This window comes from Coregonus lavaretus (assembly GCF_964263955.1).
Source record: "Coregonus lavaretus genome assembly, chromosome: 12".
Classification (NCBI taxonomy): Eukaryota; Metazoa; Chordata; class Actinopteri; order Salmoniformes; family Salmonidae; genus Coregonus; species Coregonus lavaretus.
This window is the reverse complement of record NC_139999.1, coordinates 47509260-47530056: the sequence shown is the minus strand read 5'-3', so window position 1 is coordinate 47530056 and position 20797 is coordinate 47509260. Positions and strand designations below refer to the sequence as shown.

At 43.4% G+C, this 20797-nt stretch overlaps 1 protein-coding gene across 1 annotated transcript in view; it reads right to left on the bottom strand.

Moving 5' to 3' along the window:
* slc2a9l2 (solute carrier family 2 member 9, like 2) overlaps positions 1 to 20797 on the bottom strand; it is a 265970-nt gene that overhangs the window by 120442 nt on the left and 124731 nt on the right. Inside the window, exons 10-11 of the mRNA XM_084173878.1 lie at positions 12330 to 12431; positions 7116 to 7191 (exon numbers count right to left, since the gene is read on the bottom strand). Coding sequence (XP_084030004.1) covers positions 7116 to 7191; positions 12330 to 12431 — 178 coding nt within the window. The remainder of the gene's footprint in view (positions 1 to 7115; positions 7192 to 12329; positions 12432 to 20797) is intronic.

Below are 20797 nucleotides of genomic sequence, written 5' to 3'. Positions count from 1 at the left end.
TGGCTCAAACGCATTAAGAAGGAAAGAAATTCCACAAATTAACTTTTAAGAAGGCACACCTGTTAATTGAAATGCATTCCAGGTGACTACCTTATGAAGCTGGTTGAGAGAATGCCACGAGTGTGCAAAGCTGTCATCAAGGGTTGCTACTTTGAAGAATCTCAAATCTCAAATATATTTTGATTTGTTTAACACCTTTTTGATTACTACATGATTCCATGTGTGTTATTTTAATGTTTTGATGTCTTCACTATTATTCTACAATGTGGAAAATAAAATAAATATAAAGAAAAACCCTTGAATGAGTAGGTGTGTCCAAACTTTTGACTGGTACTGTATATAAATAACATTTTAATACTAAATGTGTCACACATGAGCACATAAGTATGTGCCTGGCGCCGACGAAGATGGCGGCCTCGCGACTAGCTCTTAGAAAACTTTGCAGTATTTTGTTTTTTATGTATTATTCTTTACATTATTAGCTCAGAAAATGTTTTATATCGTTACATACAGCCGGGAAAAACTATTGGATATCAGAGTGGCGGTAACTCACCAGAACTACCAGCATTACGACCAGGAATACAACTTTCCCGAAGCAGATCCTTTGTTCACTCTCCCCAGGGCAATTGAACAGATTCCAGAGGCCGACCCAAAACATCGCCGGCTGAGGAGAGGAACCCGGAGCGGCCTGCTGGTTCGACTCAGGAGGCGCACACACCACCCACCGCTTCCGAGTATATTACTCGCTAATGTTCAGTCTTCGGTTAACAAAGTTGACAAGCTTAGGGCAAGGGTTTCTTTACAGAGAGACATCAGGGCCTGTAACAAACTTTGTTTCACGGAAACATGGCTCTCTTGGGATATTCGATCGAAATCAGTCCAGCCAGATGGGTTCTCAGTTCATTGCGCAGACAGAAATAAATATCTCTCCGGGAAGCAGAAGGGCAGAGCTGTGTGTTTCATGATTAACGACTCATGGTGTAATTGTAGTAACATACAGGAACTCAAGTCCTTTTGTTCACCAGACATAGAATACCTCACAATTATCTCCCAAGATAATTTTCTTCGGTTATAGCCACGGCTGTTTATATCCCCCCTCAGGCCGATACCACAACGGCCCTTAAAGAACTTCACTGGACTTTATGCCATCACTAGCACATTAGAGGCTGCTGCCTATAGACATAGACTAGAAATCACTGGCCGCTTTAAGAAACACTAGTCACTTTAATAATGTTTACATATCTTGCATTACTCATTTTATATATATATACTGTATTCTATAATATTCAACTGTATCTTAGGCCATGCCGCTCTGTCATTGCTCGTCCATATACACTACCGTTCAAAGGTTTGGGGTCACTTAGAAATGTCCTTGTTTTCCATGAAAACATACATGAAATGAGTTTGAATAGGAAATATAGCAAAATGCATAGGAAATGTAGTCATTGACAAGGTTAGAAATAATGATTTTTAATAGAAATAATAATTGTGTCCTTCAAATTTTGCTTTCATCAAAGAATCCTCCATTTGCAGCAATTACAGCCTTGCAGACCTTTGGCATTCTAGTTGTCAATTTGCTGAGGTAATCTGAAAAGATTTCTGGTAGTTCAATAAGGAATTATAGCTTTCACCTGGATTCACCTGGTCAGTTTATGTCATGGAAAGAGCAGGTGTTCCTAATGTTTTGTAAACTCAGTGTGTATGTAGAGAGAGTAGAAAGCATGAGCAGATGGGCTCCCACATTTTTTAGCATGTTTTTACAAAAAGATAGATTTAGAGTTAGATCAACTTGGACATATACAGGATACTACCCTCCACAACATAACCTTCACTCCAAATCAAAACTCCAAACCTACAACCTGATTTTGGACAAAATCACCTTGAAGAATTCCTACTACCAAAGATTCTTATTTCCAAGGACTATACAGCTAATGCACTGGCAAACCCAACAACCAGCAAAAGAAACAGAAACCTGAAAACACCATCCAATCTGGAACTGAGTGAGTAATGTTTAGTCTGAAGCTACTTTTAAAGCCAAGAAGAAAAATAAATTACAATGATATATTTTTACTGTAAGGACTGAATGCTAAGTTAAGGCTACCAAGCTTGCTAGGACAGAACAGATCCGGCTGCAACTTCAATTAGCACTGAGGTGTGAAGTGAGAGGTGTCAACGCCCTTGAGCAGCAGGAGGTCGGGATAGAGTGGTTCAGCGGGTTGGCAAGGGAGGCCGCCAGGTTACGGGAGTCACTGGTCACCAGGGGGATGGAGAATGTAGAGGCACGGCGAGAGGTACTGGGGTGTGTTGCCAGTCCGGTCCGGCCTGTTCCTGATCCCCGCGTAGGGCCAGTGGTGTGTGTCCCCAGTACGGTCCGGCCCGTTCCTGAACCCCGCGTAGGGCCGGTGGTGTGTGTCCCCAGTACGGTCCGGCCTGTTCCTGCCCCTCGCACCAAGCCTATGGTGCGTGTCACCAGCCCGGCCCGGCCTGTTCCTGCCCCTCGCACCAAGCCAATGGTGCGCGTCGTCAGTCCGGCCCGGCCTGTTCCTGCTCCCCGCACCAAGCCTATGGTGCGCGTCGCCAGCCCGGCCCGGCCTGTTCCTGCTCCCCGCACCAAGCCAATGGTGCGCGTCGCCAGCCCGGCCCGGCCTGTTCCTGCTCCCCGCACCAAGCCATTGGTGCGCGTCGTCAGCCCGGTCCGGCCCATTCCTGCTCCCCGCACCAAGCCTGTGGTGCGCATCGTCAGCCCGGTCCGGTCCGTTCCTGCTCCCCGCACCAAGCCTGTGGTGCGCTTCGTCAGCCCGGTTCGGCCCGCCCTGCTCCCCGCACCAAGCCTGTGGTGCGCGTCGTCAGTCCGGCACAGCCCGTGCCTGGATCACCGGTGCCTGGTCAGGTACCGGTTAGCTGCTCCACATCGGAGCCTGAGCGATCCGCTCCACCGATGTCCAGTCCAGATCCAGCCAGCAGGGCCAGACCGGACCAGGGGCGCTATGGGGGGTTTGTTGGAGGGTGGGGGTCAAGCCCGGAGCCGGAACCGCCTCCGAGGAGGAATGCCCACCCGGCCCTCCCCTGTTCGGTTTATGTTTGGCCCGGTCGCAGTCCGCGCCTTTGGGGGGGGGGTACTGTCACGCCCTGGCTCTGGGACTCTGTTATGTTGAGCCAGGGTCGGTTGTTTCTATGTGTTTTGTGTGCTAGGTTGTTTATCTAGTTCATTTGTTTCTATGTTGGCCGGTGTGGTTCTCAATCAGAGGTAACGTGAATCAGCTGTTGCTTGTTGTCTCTGATTGGGAACCATACTTAGGTAGCCTGTTTTGCCACAGTGTTTGTGGGATCTTGTTCCGCGTTTGGTTAGTGTCTATTGCCAAGGACGTCACGTATCGTTTTGTTGTTTTGTTCGTGTGATCATTAAAAATAAAAGTATGTTCGCATTCCACGCTGCGCCTTGGTCCTCTGTGTTCGACGATCGTGACATCCCCCTTGGCGTTTTTCCTATTTTGTTGCATTACAACCTGTAATTTAAATGGATTTTTATTTTTGTTTCATGTAATGGACATACACAAAATAGTCCAAATTGTTGAAGTGAAATGAAAAAAATAACTTGTTTAAAACAATTCTAAAAAATAAATAACGGAAAAGTGGTGCGTGCATATGTATTCACCCCCTTTGCTATGAAGCCCCTAAATAAGATCTGGTGCAACCAATTATCTTCAGAAGTCACATAATTAGTTAAATAAAGTCCACCTGTGTGCAATCTAAGTGTCCCATGATCTGTCACATGATCTCAGTATATACAGCTCTGGAAAAAAATAAGAGACCACTGCAAAATTATTTGTTTCTCTGGTTTTACTATTTATAGGTATGTGTTTGGGTAAAAATAACATTTTTGTTTTATTGTATAAACTACTGACAACATTTCTCCCAAATTCCAAATAAAAATATTGTCATTTAGAGCATTTATTTGCAGAAAATGACAACTAGTCAAAATAACAAAAAATATGCAGTGTTGTCAGACCTCGATTAATGTAAAGAAGTTCATTCATTTTTAAACAACACAATACTAATGTTTTAACTTAGTTCAGAAATCAATATTTGGTGGAATAACCCTGATTTTCAATCACAGCTTTCATGCGTCTTGGCATGCTCTCCACCAGTCTTTCACATTGATGTTGGGTGACATTATGCCACTCCTGGCGCAAAAATTCAAGCAGCTTGGCTATGTTTGATGGCTTGTGACCATCCATCTTCATTTTGATCACATTCCAGAAGTTTTCAATGGGGTTCAGGTCTGGAGATTGGGCTGGCCATGACAGGATCTTGATCTGGTGGTCCTCCATCCACACCTTGATTGACCTGGGTGTGTGGCATGGCGCATTGTCCTGCTGGAAAAACCAATCCTCAGAGTTGGGGAACAATGTCAGAGCAAAAGGAAGCAAGTTTTCTTCCAGGACAACCTTGTACGTGGCTTGATTCATGCGTCCTTCACAAAGACAAATCTGCCCGATTCCAGCCTTGCTGAAGCACCCCCAGATCATCACCGATCCTCCACCAAATTTCACAGTGGGTGCGAGACACTGTGGCTTGTAGGCCTCTCCAGGTCTCCGTCTACCCATTAGACGACCAGGTGTTGGGCAAAGCTGAAAATTGGACCTTGCTTCTCATTGATGAAGGGCTTTTTTCTAGCTTTGCACGACTTCAGCCCTGCCCCTAGGAGCCTGTTTCGAACCGTCCTCGCCGTGCACTTCACCCCAGCTGCCGTTTGCCATTCTTTTTGTAGGTCATTTGATATCATCCAACGGTTGTTGAGTGTCATTTGAATGAGTTGGCGGTCATCCCGGTCAGTAGAGAGTCGTTTTCGCCCTCTGCCGGTCTGTAGCTATGTTGTCCCCAATGTCTGCTGCTTGACCTTGTTCTTATGAACCACCGTCTTTGAAATTTTAAGGATGGAAGCAACCTGACGCTCACTGTATCCCTCTGCCAGTAAAGCCAGAATTGAACCCTTCTTTTCCTCACTCAAAACTTTCCTTTTCAACTCTTTTGGCATGGTCAATAGTTATTTTTTTATTAATATTACTTTTGAGGTACTATTAGCACTGTTTTTGCCATCCAGCCGGTCCTATTGCAAGAGGATAGTGATGACCACAGCAGTGGTTTTTATACTTTTCCTCGTTAAATAAGACACTGGAATGGAATGGCTGTCATACATGTAGAGATGCTGATTTAAGAAACATTTGCAGTGGTCTCAATTTCTTCCAGAGCTGTATATACACCTGTTCTGAAAGGCCCCAGAGTCTGCAAAACCAGTAAGCAAGGGGCACCACCAAGCAAGCGGCACCATGAAGACCAAGGAGCTCTCCAAACAGGTCATGGACAAAGTTGTGGAGAAGTACAGATCAGGGTTGGGTTATAAAAGATATCCGAAACTTTGAACATCCCACGGAGCACCATTAAATCCATTATTAAAAAATGGAAAGAATATGGCACCACAACAAACCTGCCAAGAGAGGGCCGCCCAACAAAACTCACGCACCAGGCAAGGAGGGCATTAATCAGAGAGGCAACAAAGAGACCAAAGATAACCCTGAAGGAGCTGCAAAGCTCCACAGCTGAGTTTGGAGTGTCTGTCCATAGGACCATTTTAAGCCGTAGACTCCACAGAGCTGGGCTTTACGGAAGAGTGGCCAGAAAAAAAGCCATTGCTTAAAGAAAAAAATTATCAAACATGTTTGGTGTTCGCCAAAAGGCATGTGGGAGACTCCCCAAACATATGGAAGAAGGTACTCTGGTCAGATGAGACTAAAATTGAGCTTTTCGGCCATCAAGGAAAACGCTATGTCTGGCGCAAACCCAACACCTCTCATCACCCCAAGAACACCATCCCCACAGTGAAGCATGGTGGTGGCAGCATCATGCTGTGGGGATGTTTTTCATTGGCAGGGACTGGGAAACTAGTCAGAGTTGAAGAAATGATGGATGGGGCTAAATACAGGGAAATTCTTGAGGGACCTATTTCAGTCTTCCAGAGATTTGAGACTGGGATGGAGGTTCACCTTCCAGCAGGACAATGACCCTAAGCATACTGCTAAAGCAACACTTGTGTGGTTTAAGGGGAAATACTGAAATATCTTACATTTACATTACATTTTAGTCATTTAGCAGACGCTCTTTTCCAGAGCGACTTACAGGAGTCTTGGAATGGAATGTACACCAGCGGAGGGGGGGTGAATAGTTATGCACGCTCAAGTTTTCTGTTTTTTTGTCTTATTTCTTGTTTGTTTCACAAAAAATCAATTTTAATTCCAGGTTGTAAGGCAACAAACTAGGAAAAATGGCAAGGGGGGTGAATACTTTCGCAAGCCACTGTATTGGCATATATTACTTTTCCATATGGGAGGAGCTCATTTGATGTGCTATGCAGGCTCTGTCGTAGCCGGCCGCGACCGGGAGACCCATGGGGCGGTGCACAATTGGCCCAGCGTCGTCCAGGGTAGGGGAGGGAATGGCTGGCAGGGATGTAGCTCAGTTGGTAGAGCATGGAGTTTGCAACGCCAGGGTTGTGGGTTCGATTCCCACGGGGGGTATGAAAAACCATTTATGTTGAAGTCACTGCAGGTGGGTGGTAAGGTGATTCTGAGATCCCACATCGGTTCCCGCTGGTCCAGGTTTACTCACCATTCCGGGGCGGATGAGAGGGACTGGGCTCATGGATTAAGCTTCCCAGCGGGTGTCGCTATTCAAATGGGATGTAAATGATGATGGTGACTCTTCTCACAGGCACAGTGGCGGTCTTACTCATCCAATATGTTTAAGTACACTGGAACGCCTTCCAATTCCGATAAACTGCCAATAAACTCCTCTGTCCAGGGATAGGCTTTATTTCATAGAGTAGTAACTATGGCAATTAGGTTTGATTTCCGATAAATGTCATTATTTCCTAATCATTGTCTCACTTCATACATGATGCTAATCTACAATTATACCCAGCAAGCTTGCACATACAGTACTTAAATTCAACTTCTATCGCAGAGAGAGAGAGAGAGAGAGAGAGAGAGAGAGAGAGAGAGAGAGAGAGAGAGAGAGAGAGAGAGAGAGCGCCAGAGAGAAAAAATCTGTAGCTTTACCTGGACCGGAGCAGAAGGAGGCAATTACAGCCAATATACAGGTGAAACTGAGATAGGGCATCCATGAATATTGGTCCTGTAAGAGATAAAGAGAACGTAAGGGAGCACCATTATTTCTCCAGAGTCTGTATACTTCATTTAGAATATGTCTCTCTGTTTTATATCTATAAACAGTGCACCCATTTCATAGTTCTAATATTCAGTGTAAAGTTTTGCTCTGTTTGTTCATTGTGGTGTATTCCTATGTTGGCCTTTGTGAGAAGAGCTGCAGTATTGCGTCTCAACCAAGGTGTTCCTTCACGTAGCAGGCGTCAAACAAGACAGACACTCAAAGTGGATGACATGATTGACTGTTGAATAAACACAGCTGGTTGATGAATTAAAAATTGCATAGATACTTGTTGTGAGTGAAAGTGATGCTGTGTAGTTATGCACTATATGTTAGCACGCCCTAACAAAAAAGTACATACAAAAAAAAAGAAACGTGGTTTTCTGACACATTTTTCAGATGTTTTAAAACATTTTCCGACACAATTATTTCACCACTTCCAGCTACATCTGGTCTCCCATCCAGGCACCAACCAGGACCGACTCTACTTAACTTCAGATGCAAACCAGCAGTGGGACTCAGGGTGCTATGTTGCTGGAATAAATGTGACAATACTTGCAATTGGAAAAAAGGCAGCGAAAGCAATGGCCAGGGTAACATAACCAAAGATAGGGAAAATTGCAGGAAAGAGGGAGGCATTTATTGAATTGGGTTATCATAACAAATGTTTAATTGATTATTATTTTTTCTTAACGATTTCCTTGCAATATTTTGTTTTGCTATCAATACTTTAGGGTTAATATTATGCTTTCACTGTTATTATTTTTGTTTGCAATACAAAAAAATGTGTTCTTAAAGTTTTGCTTGATATTAATTGCACAAAAGTAACTCACTCACTAGAGGATTGCACCATATAATAACACTGTTACTCTATTACAGGTGTTTAAAGCGGCAAACCTTAATTAAAACATTAACAAAGCGTTCACAGTTTCGGTAAAAAGCTGAGGGATGGGGCTGGAGAAATGCAACCACTCAAATCCATAGACTATAGTTTTAACCATATTTTAGGCTATACAGTATTTGTTTACATTTCATTTGTTTACAAACATTGAAGTAAATGTGGAGTTTTCTTACAGGTGAAACTGCAAATTTGATTTTCACATGTGGAATTGCAAGTTCTTCACACCCCCAAGTGTTTTTCACATGTGAAACTTCATATCCGTTTCTCATGTGAAACTACAAATTTCACGTGAAACTGCAACTCACATGTGAGGTGAAAACATGTTATTCTCCTCACGTGAAAATGTGGAGTTAACATGTGAACTCTAAATTGAATACGTGAAAACATGGTTTCACATATGAAACTGCACATTTTTTGTAAGGGCGGCTGGAACCCAAGTCTTCAGATTATGTGGCCAGAACTAACCATTTTTTAAACAACACTGCACAAAAATATAAACGCAACATGGAAAGTGTTGGTCCCATGTTTCATGAGCTGAAATTAAAGATCCCAGAATTTTTTAATACGCACAAAAATAGTATTTCTTTCACATTTTGTTCACAAATTTGTTTACATTTCTGTTAGTGAGCATTTCTCCTTTGCCAAAATAATCAATCCACCTGACAAGTGTGGCATATCAAGAAGCTGATTAAACAGCATGATCTTTACACAGGTGAACCTTGTGCTGGGGATAATAAAAGGCAACTCTAAAATGTGCAGTTTTGTCACACAATAAAATGCCACAGATGTCTTTTAGTTTTGAGGGAGCGTGTAATTGGCATGCTGACTGCAGGAATTGTCCACCAGAGCTGTTGCCAGAGAATGTCATGTTAATTTCTCTACCAGAACATCGTTTTAGAGAATTTGGCAGTACGTCCAACCGTTCTGCACAAACTGTCAGAAACCATCTCAGGGAAGCTCATCTGCGTGCTCGTCGTCCTCACCAGGGTCTTAACCTGACTGCAGTTTGGCATCGTATTCGACTTCAGTGGGCAAATGCTCACCTTGCCCACTGGAGAATTGTGCTGTTCATTGATGAATCCCGGTTTCAACTGTACCGTGCAGATGGCAGACAGCATGTATGGCGTAGTGTGGGAGAGCGGTTTGCTGATGTCAACATGAACAGAGGGCCCCATGGCGGCAGTGGGATTATGGTATGGGCTGGCATAAATTACAGACAATGAACAAAATGGCATTTTATCGATGGCAATTTGAATGCACAGAGATACTGTGACGAGATCCTCATGTTTCAACATAACTAATTAATTTATTTCAATTGACTGATTTCCTTATTTGAACTGTAACTCAGGAAAATCTTGAAATGGTTGAATGTTGAGTTTATATTTTTGTTCAGTGTAAAACAAACCATTCAGAAGGGACATCATTCTCTCTCTCCGCCTCTCCTTTATCCATGTATTTTGGTTTGTTTGGGTTTCGAACATTTTGCATGACTAGAAATGTAAACAAGATATCAGTAGGCTTAATAAAAAAATGGTGAGGGCCCTTAGAATGCTATTTTAGTCCCATGCCTTTTTAATTAGGAGAGAGGAACATGCTTAAAGAAGCATAACTGTGTAAATAAGCTCAATTAATTTATTAACGTTACATGAGCACAATTCTTCCCTACAAAGATAGAGAGAGTGAGCTGGATAGATGTTATCTGTATGAAACAGTTTTTGAAGAATTAATCATTTTTTGTAGTAACCCTCAAAATAAGCCACAATTTATTTGCAATGGGCAGAATGTTGGATTTGCGCAATGTGTTTACTAAACTCTAAATGAAGAGATTCATTCCAAAACGCTATACAGTGCATTCAGACCCCTTGACTTTTTCCACATTTTGTTACGTTACAGCCTTTATTCTAAAATGGATTAAATGTTTTTTTCCCCCTCATCAATCTACACACAATTCCCATAATGACAAAACAAAAACAGGTTTTTAGAAAATTTTACAAATGTATATATAAAAAACGGAATTATCATATTTACATAAGTATTCAGACCCTTTACTCACTGCTTTGTTGAAGCACCTTTGGCAGCGATTACAGCCTCAAGTCTTCTTGGGTTTGACGCTACAAGCTTGGCACACCTGTATTTGGGGAGTTTCTCCCATTCTTCTCTGCAGATCCTCTCAAGCTCTGTCAGGTTGGATGGGGAGCGTCGCTGCACAGCTATTTTCAGGTCCCTCCAGAAATGTTAGATCGGGTTCAAGTCCGGGCTCTGGCTGGGCCACTCAAGGACATTCAGAGACTTGTCCCGAAGCCACTCCTGGACTGTCTTGGCTGTGTGCTTAGGGTCGTTGTCCTGTTGGAAGGTGAACCTTCGCCCCAGTCTGAGGTCCTGAGCGCTCTGGAGCAGGTTTTTATCAAGAATATCTCTGTACTGGTGCCAGGTTTCCTCCAGATGTGATGCTTGGCATTCAGGTCAAAGAGTTCAATCTTAGTTTCATCAGACCAGAGAATTTTGATTCCCATGGACTGAGAGTCCTTTAGGGGCCTTTTGGTAAACTCCAAGCGGGCTGTCATGTGCCTTTTACTGAGGAGTGGCTTCTGTCTGGCTACTCTACCATAAAGGCCTAATTGTTGCAGTGCTGCAGAGATGGTTGTCCTTCTGGAAGGTTCTCCCATCTCCACAGAGGAACTCTGGAGCTCTGTCAGAGTGACCATCGGGTTCTTGGTCACCTCCCTGACCAAGGCCCTTCTCCCCCGATTGCTCAGTTTGGTCGGGCGGCCAGCTCTAGGAAGAGTCTTGGTGGTTCCAAACTTCTTCCATTTAAGAATGATGGAGGCCACTGTGTTCTTGGGGACCTTCAATGCTGCAGAAATGTTTTGGTACCCTTCCCCAGATCTGTTCCTTGACACAATCCTGTCTCGGAGCTCTACGGACAATTTTTTCGACCTCATGGCTTGGTTTTTTGCTCTGACATGCACTGACAACTGTGGGACCTTATATAGACAGGTGTCCAATCAATTGAATTTACCATCTCAAGGATGATCAATGGAAACAGGATGCACCTGGAAACAGGATGCACCTAAGCTCAATGTTGAGTCTCATAGCAAAGGGTCTGACTACTTATGTAAATAATGTATTTCCATTTATTTTTTATTTTTTAATACATTTCTACAAACCTGTTTTCGCTTTGTCATTGTGGGGTATTGTGTGTAGATTGATGAGGAACATTGTTAATTTAATCAATTTTAGAATAAGGCTGTAACGTAACAAAATGTGAAAAAAGCCAAGGGGTCTGAATACTTTCCGAATGCACTGTATATCCATTTTCGAAAATGTTGGTAAATTAGCTTTTATTGATGAAAAAAAATATGAAAGAGATTGGTGTGTTTTTTCACTATCTAATCATGTCCTGGGGTTGTTCAATGACAGTCATGTATTTGTTTAAATTGTATAACTTGGTGTTTTCATTTCAGAGAGACAAATAATCATGTTCTTTTGCTAAATGCTATATATCCGCCTCACTCTCAGAGAAATAAGTTTTACACGGAAATATGTTTTACACAGTCAAATAATTAGTGACATCAGTATTTAAAATAAATAATAAAATAAAATAGATCTGTATGTAAAACATTTACATTTGATATTAATCATTTAGCAGATTCTCTTATCCAGATCGACTTACAGTAAGTGCATTCATCTTAAGATAGCTAGGTGAGACAACCACACATCACAGTCAAATATACAGGATACAAACATTCCATTCCAGCTAAACAATGGATACAGTATATAGTGTTTTGCAAAAAAAAACTAATTTTCATACACATCTCAAATATATGAATAAAAAATCTGAGAGCGGTAATATTTACACACACATGAAGTTACCCATAAGCAGTCATTTCTGATGAATAAACAGAAATGTGAAAAATTGGTGGATATAGTGTTTTGGAAATATTGGTCCCAAAAACACCTATTGCATGATGTCAAGAGGTTATATTCCAGGGCATTTGTGAAACTGTCAGGAATCAAGGCTTGTGGCAGGCGTATTGCATTTCTTCTGGAATTTTAACAGCACAAGGACAACAATGTCACTCTAGATTCATGACTTCATTGAATTCCAGTCTTAATAAAAGACAGCAACCTGTTCACTGATGTGGCTGACATGTAGACGTGACTCAGAGGAGTGTGTGTTGCATAGTGGTTAGGTTGCACTGACCTGGAAATTGAGGAACACGGTGAGAAGGCCAAAGAAGAAGGCCATGGCGCTGAAGCCGAAGATGAGGAGGGGTCTTCTGCCGATGCGCTCAATCACAAGGCCCTGGGGGACAGAGAGAGCAGGATCGTGTTCATTAGGCATCAAATGGAAAAAGAACACTGGAACAGTGAGGAACTACCGGGACGCTCATTCTAATTTTCTATTGCACATTTTTATTTATTTATTACTGTTTTCTGTCCTAATTAAATTAACAAAACCTAGCATTGGCATTAGATTATCCCATGATTTCATAACACACACATACCTGACATTTTTTCCACTGGCATTCTAGTATTGGCATAGTATAGACAACAGGTTTTTTCTCCGGTGAATATATTTCTACCAGTTATTGTGTGTGTGTTAATATTGTGTTCTGTGGTAATAGTTGTGGTATAGGGGATAATAAACTCTAGGGATTGAGACCGGAGTATGCGACCGGAGATGGAAACCCTCTCCCAGAAGCTTAGCCAAAGCCCAGGATATTTCCCTTTCCACTACGGGGACGAGCATCTGAGCATGAAAGTATTCATTGCCCGACCACCACCTATCCCATGCAGTCGGATTCTGCAGTGTCGTTCAAGGGTCACTGGTTACTTTAAAGCCCCACCCCAGGGGTCCTTGGGTGGAAAGAGAGAGAGGAGAGAATGCGGGGTCTTTACCTACACCTTTCTTGTGGTCTTGTTCTGTGATTGAGGTAGTATTGTCAGTGCTGAAATAAGGCAAACAATGAAAGCCCGACGTGGGCGGTTCAAAACCAGGTTTTTTTGGGGAGTTAAATTCTCTATTTGATTTTGTTTTATTGTTATTTTTCTAGCTATACAAGATGATTCTTCTGGTAGCACTTTATCGCCCGGAGTTCTTTAGCTTTGGTGTGACCCATGTTTCCAGGAACACTTTATGCCTGCTGTGTATGTCTTTGTGTGTGTACGTACAGTATGTTTATGTGTACAACCCTTGCACAGTCTACACATTTTGCAGCATTAAAATTAAAAATGTTATGTGTATGCATACTGAACAAAAATATGAACGCAACATGCAACAATTTCAAAGATTTTACTGAGTTACAGTTCATATAAGGAAATCAGTCAATTGAAATAAATGTATTAGGCCCCCACATGACTGGGAATACAGATATGCATCTGTTGGTCACAGATACCTTTAAAAAAAGGTAGGGACATGGATCAGAAACCACCATTTGCTTCACGCAGCGCGACACATCTCCTTCGCATAGAGTTGATCAGGCTGTTGATTGTGGCCTGTGGAATGTTGTCCCACTCCTATTCAATGGCTGTGTGAAGTTGCTGGATATTGGCGGGAACTGGAACACACTGTCGTACACATTGATCTAGAGCATCCCGAACATGCTCAATGGGTGACATGTCTGGTGAGTATGCAGGCAATGGAAGAACTGGGACATTTTCAGCTTCCAGGAATTGTGTACAGATCCTTGCGACATGGGGCTGTGCATTATCATGCTGAAACATGAGGTAATGGCGACGGATGAATGGCACAACAATGGACATCAGGATCTCGTCACTGTATCACTGTGCATTCAAATAGCCATCGATAAAATGCAATTGTGTTCGTTTTCCGTAGCTTATGCCTGGCAACAGCTCTGGTGGACATTCCTGCAGTCAGCATGCCAATTTCACATGTGGCATTGTGTTGTGTGGCAAAACTGCACATTTTAGATCGCCCTTTTATTGTCCCCAGCACAAGGTGCACCTGTTTAATGATCATGCTGTTTAATAAGCTTCCTGTCAGGTGGATGGATTATCTTGGCAAAGGATTAATGCTCACTAACAGGGATGTAAAGAAATTTGTACCAACATTTGAGAGAAATAAGCTTTTTGTGCACATGGAACATTTCTGGGCTCTTTTATTTCAGCTCATGAAACATGAGGCCAACACTTTACATTTTGCGTTTATATTTTTGTTCAGTATATGTTCATGTGTGAGCGCATGTGTGTTTGTTGAAAAGCAGATTGTGTATAAATGCTTGGGGGTATGTATGTGTTGTGTATGTACGTGTGTCAGTGCATGTATGTTTGTTGAGCAGTGGGGTGTGTTCTGTGTCTATGTGCAAACGCATGAGAGCATGTGTGTTTGTAGACAAATGTGGTCAGTTCTGTGTGTGAAATGGGAGTATGTGAGTGTGTGTGTGTGGTTTGTAGAAAAGCAGGGTGTTGGTCATGCACCAGCAGTGGTTTAGTGATCCCAGTCCATCTGGTGCTAGGGCTTGAGAAACTTTACTTCACACTCCTGGTCCCTAAAGGCCTGGAGCTTTTCTAACTGATGGTCACGTCACTGCACTCAGGCCTCCGCACATGGACCACTAGCCATTTTCAAAGGCCATATTGGTAGAAGTGTGTGTGTGTGACGCTAATGGTTATGTTACAGCACTCAGCACATGGGCCCTTGGACATTCAAGCGGATGTGTGTGCTTGTGTGGAAAAAGGTAAAGTGACTGACACCATCTCTAAGGCCCACTGTCTCAAGTTGGTTTTAGACACTTCAGGGCAATATTCATCCACACTACACTCTTAGAAAAGCCTAACTGCTTCATGGACTTTCAGACACTGAACTATCTTCTCTTTGTGTCAACTGGCAAAACCTCCTAGCCCTAGCAGAATGGTTTAAAAATAAACCACTCTCCGTTCAAACTGCCAAGGCCCTCATAGAAGGTCCCTTATTATTAACACATATCCCGGCAATGACTCGTGGATGTTTGAGTTTGTTTTCCTTTTCCGGCCCCGGAGGGCACGCAGAGCGACATTAAACCTGATTTGATGTGCCAGCACACACTCTACATGACATCATCGCTCTGACACGCCACCCATAAGGTGTTTCCCCAGCAACGGAGGCAAACAGCAAAAGGGCAATGGCACACTGCATGACAATGGTGTTTGTGTGTCTTTTGAAATTAGGTTATTCATGAAAACAATTATATTTATGCTTTAAATTGGCAGAAAGTTCAATATTTACAATATTTCCTGCTGTAACGGGGGTTGTTAATCATGCCCTTCAGTGTGCTAATAGAAATGGAAATTTGAATAAGTACCAATGTATCATCCTCTAGTCTAGAAGGAGAATGGAACTTGATAATTATTTGCTGAAGTGAGTAACGTTATATCATTACAATAAAGGGTAAGCCACTTTACCCCCGCCTACATGTACATACCTACCTCAACTACCTCGTACCTCTGCTCATTGATATGGTATTGGTACTCCCTGTAGCTTCATTCGTGTGTGTTTATTTCTCATGTGTTTTTATTTTCTTATTTAACTCTGCATCGTTGGGAAAGAGCTTGTAAGTCAGCATTTCACCGTAAGGTCTACTACACCTGTTGTATTCAGCGCATGTGACAAAGAAAATGTGACTTGATAAACAATCCAATCCCAGACCATATACAAGACTTAAGGTTAAGACCGTATTCCAGCCTTATTCAACAGTGGTTTATGACTCACTGCCGTTGCCTTCTGGCCTTTGCGGATCTGCTGGGTTAGGACAGCGGCATCAGGATATAAATAAATCCGGAGACACACAAACATACACCCTGCAAGTCCAATTAGAAGCAAAAAAAGTCAGCAGCGGTTTTCTCAAGCCCAGTTCATCCAAGCAGTGATGCAGAAGTGGGCATGGAGCGTGTGCAGACAAATATCATCACTTCAACTTCAAGTCCAGTCCAATAGAGTAAATAATGAGTTGGTTCCTCTATCCTCTCACTCAAGCTTATCCCACTCTACTGGAGAACACAGAGATGGACATGTTCGGCAGTATTGATGTATGTGTCGAATTAAAGTTTACATTCTAAAGGAAAATTATAAAAAGGAACAATGCTTTGATCTTAGATTAAAATAGTGTGGCTGACACTTCACACAGCCACGTAGTGGATTGACATACCAAGATGAAAGGGTTTCCAGTCTTATTTTTGAATGCGCAAAACAAGCTCAGTCTTGAAACATTTTCTTCTCCTCCAAGCTATGTTGCAATGGATGTATTGCATGACACACAAACTTTATCTACAGTGCCTTTAGAAAGGATTCACACCCCTTGAACTATTCCATATTTTGTTGTGTTATAGCCTGAATGTAAAATGGATTAAATTCAGATTTGTTAGTCACTGGCCTACACACAATACCCCATAATGTTAAAGTGGAATTATGTTTTTCAATTATTATTTTTATTAATTAAAAAGGAAAATATGAAATGACTTGAAATGGCCATTAATTATTCAACCCCTTTGTTATGGCAAGCCTAAATATATTCAGGAGTAAAAATGTGCTTAACAAGTCACAATGTTGCATGTACTCACTCTGTGTGCAAAAATAGTGTTTAACATGATAAAAATGACTACCTCATCTCTGTAACCCACATATACAATTATCTGTAAGGTCCCTCAGTCGAGCAATGCATTTCAAACACAGATTCAACCACAAAGACCAGGGAGGTTTTCCAATAATATAAAATATAATATAATATGCCATTTAGCAGACGCTTTTATCCAAAGCGACTTACAGTCATGTGCGCATACATTTTTACGTATGGGTGGTCCCGGGGATCGAACCCACTACCCTGGCGTTACAAGCGCCATGCTCTACCAATAGGTGCTAAAGAAGGGCACCTATTGGTAAATGGCTCAAAATAAAAAAAAGCAGACATTGAATATCCCTTTGAGCATGGTGAAGTTATTAATTACACTTTGGATGGTGTATCAATGCACCCAGTCACTACAAAGATATAGGTGTCCTTCCTAACTCTGAGAGGAAGGAAATCGCTCAGGAATTTCACCATGAGGCCAATGGTGACTTTAAAACAGTTACAGAGTTTAATGGCTGCGATAGGAGATAACTGAGGATGGTTCAACATTGTAGTTACTCCCCAATACTAACCTAATTGACAGAGTGACAAGAAGTAAGCCTTACAGAATAAAAATATTGCAGAACATAGATCCTGTTTGCAACAAGGCACTAAAGTAATACTTCAAAAAATGTAGCAAAGCAACTAACTTTTTGTGCTGAATGTAAAGTGTTATTGGATTTGCCCCAAACATACAACACATTACTGAGTACCACTCTCCATATTTTCAAGCACAGTGTTGGCTGCATCATGTTATGGGTATGCTTCTAGTTGTTAAGAACTGGGTAGTTTTTCAGGATAAAAAAGAAACGTAATGGAGCTAAACACAGGCAAAATCCTAGAGGAAAACCTGGTTCAATCTGCTTTCCACCAGACATTGGGGGATGAATTCACATTTCAGCAGGACAATAACCTAAAACACAAGGCCAAATCTACACTGGAGTTGCTTACCAAGAAGACAGTGAATGTTCCTGAGTGGCTGAGTTACAGTTTCGACTTAAATCTACTTGAAAATATATGGCGAGACCTGAAAATGGTTGTCTAGCAATGATCAACAACCAATTTGACAGAGCTTGAAGAATTTTGAAAAGAATAAATGGGCAAATGTTGCACAATTCAGGTGTTGAAATCTCTAAAAGACTTACCCTGAAAGACTCACAGCTGTATTCGCTGCCAAAAGGTGCTTTTACAAAGTATTGACTCGGGGGTGTGAATACTTATGTAAATGCCATATTTCTGTATTTAATTTTCAATAAATCTGCAAAAGATTGTAAAAACATGTTTTCACTTTGTCATTATGGGTTATTGTGTGTGACCTAGAAGTGACTACAGTCTAGAAACAGTCCTTAAAATTTGCAACATCGATGAGTCAATAAAGGGATTGGACTTTACAAAATGAACTACAATTCTTATTTGCTACATCCATTTTTGGACTTACATGAATGAAATATACCCATTGTTTAGTCCAATTGTAGTACCCCATCAGAACCCAAAATATAAGCTTGTTTTACTCAAATTTTTGAAAATAATGTAGATGTAAACAAACACTATATAGCTTCAAAACATGGTTAAAACTAGAATTTTGATATGGTCTTTCCTTGCATGCATAGCTCTGTCTATGAACTTCAGAGTTGTTACATTTCTCCAGGACCCTCCATCAGCTTTTTACCAAAACACAGGCGGTATGACCACTTTGTTATAGTTTTAATGAAGGATTCTAGCTTTAACATAAAAATCTGGTAGTCACAGACTGTTTGCTAAACCACAATTGTCAATGTTACCATACTTTATGATCAACATTACTGCAAAAACAACATAGCGTTGTAAATCAAATTGTATTTGTCACATGCAGCGAATACAACGGGTATAGACTTTACCGTGATTGTCAATGGTACCGATGTGGATGTGGTGGAGGAGTCAGGCGCAGGACACAGAGGTAAAGTCCAACAGACTTTAATAGTCACCAAAAAGCAAGTGAAAACCTCCGACCTCAAAACAGACAACGAGGCGAGGGAAAAATACGCACACGCGTAAACACTAAGACATGAAACAAAACGGGAGCAAACACATAGCTCCGACACAATGGCAGGAAGCAACAACACACAAAATTACTAGAACAAAACAAGGAACTTATAGGACACGTAATCAAGACACAAATGGACTCAGGTGATACGGACAGACAAAAACAATCAAATGCAGACACATAGAGCGGTGGCAGCTAATACTCCGGGGACAGCGAACGCCGAAGCCTGCCCGAACCAGGAGGAGGAGCAGCCTCGGCCGAAACCGTGACAGTACCCCCCCCTTGACGCGCGGCTCCAGCCGTGCGCCGACCCCGGCCTCGGGGACGGCCAGGAGGACGCGGACCCGGGCGCGTGGGATGCCCATGGTGAAACTCAGTCAGGAGGGATGGATCGAGTATGTCCCTCCTGGGCACCCAGCACCGTTCCTCCGGACCGTACCCCTCCCACTCCACGAGATACTGGAGACCACTCATCCGGCGCCTCGAGTCCAAGATGGTCCGGACCCTGTACGCCGGGGCCCCCTCGATGTCCAAAGGGGGCGGAGGGGTCTCTCCTATCTCATCCTCTTGGAGTGGGCCAGCTACCACCGGCCTGAGAAGAGACCCATGGAACGAGGGGTTAATATTTTTATACTCTATAGGCAGTTGTAACCTGTAACACACCTCGTTCAATCTTCTCAGGACTTTGAAGGGCCCCACAAACCGCCGACCCAGCTTCCGGCAGGGCAGGCGGAGGGGCAGGTTTCGAGTCGAGAGCCAGACTCGATCTCCCGGTGCGTACACCGGTCCCTCACTGCGGTGGCGGTCGGCGCTCGCCTTTTGTTGACGGATGGCACGCTGCAGATGGACATGGGCAGCGTCCCACGTCTCCTCCGAGCGCCGAATCCACTCGTCCACCGCAGGGGCCTCGATCTGGCTCTCGTGCCATGGTGCCAGGACCGGCTGATAACCTAAAACACACTGGAAGGGTGTTAAATTGATGGAGGAGTGGCGGAGAGAGTTCTGGGCCATCTCTGCCCAGGGGATGAACCTAGACCACTCCTCCGGCCGGTCCCGGCAATAGGACCTCAAAAACCTACCCACATCCTGGTTGACACGTTCCACCTGCCCATTGCTCTCTGGGTGGTACCCCGAGGTAAGGCTTACCGAGACCCCCAACCGTTCCATGAACGCCCCCCAAACTCTGGAGGTGAACTGGGGACCTCGGTCAGACACTATATCCTCGGGTACCCCATAGTGCCGGAAAAAATGGGTGAATAGGGCCTCAGCGGTTTGTAGGGCAGTAGGGAGACCCGGCATGGGAAGGAGACAACAGGCCTTGGAAAACCGATCCACAACGACCAAAATGGTGGTATTCCCCTGGGAGGGGGGAAGGTCGGTTACGAAATCCACCGATAGGTGGGACCATGGTCGTTGTGGAACGGGCAGGGGATGTAGCTTACCCCTGGGCAAATGTCTAGGCGCCTTACACTGGGCACACACCGAGCAGGAGGAGACATAAACCCTCACATCCCTGGCTAACGTTGGCCACCAGTATTTCATGCTAAGACAGTGCAATGTCCGGCCAATACCTGGATGTCCAGAGGAGGGTGATGTATGAGCCCAATAAATAAGTCGATCACGAATCTCGAGCGGAACGTACGTCCGCCCCACAGGACACTCATGGGGAGTAGGGTCGGTACGCAGTGCCCGCTCGATTTCTGAATCGACCTCCCATACCACCGGAGCCACCAAACAAGACTCCGGCAGTATGGAAGTAGGCTCGTTGGACCTCTCCTCTGTGTCATACCGCCGGGACAGGGCGTCTGCCTTACCATTCTGGGACCCAGGGATGTATGTGATCTTAAAAACGAACCGGGTTAGGAACATGTTCCACCTAGCCTGACGAGGGTTCAATCTCCTAGCTGCCCGAATGTACTCCAGGTTACGGTGATCCGTCAAAATGAGGAAAGGGTGTTGAGCCCCCTCAAGCCAATTCCTCCACACCTTTAGGGCTTGGACTACGGCTAACAGCTCCCTGTCCCCAACATCATAGTTACTCTCCGC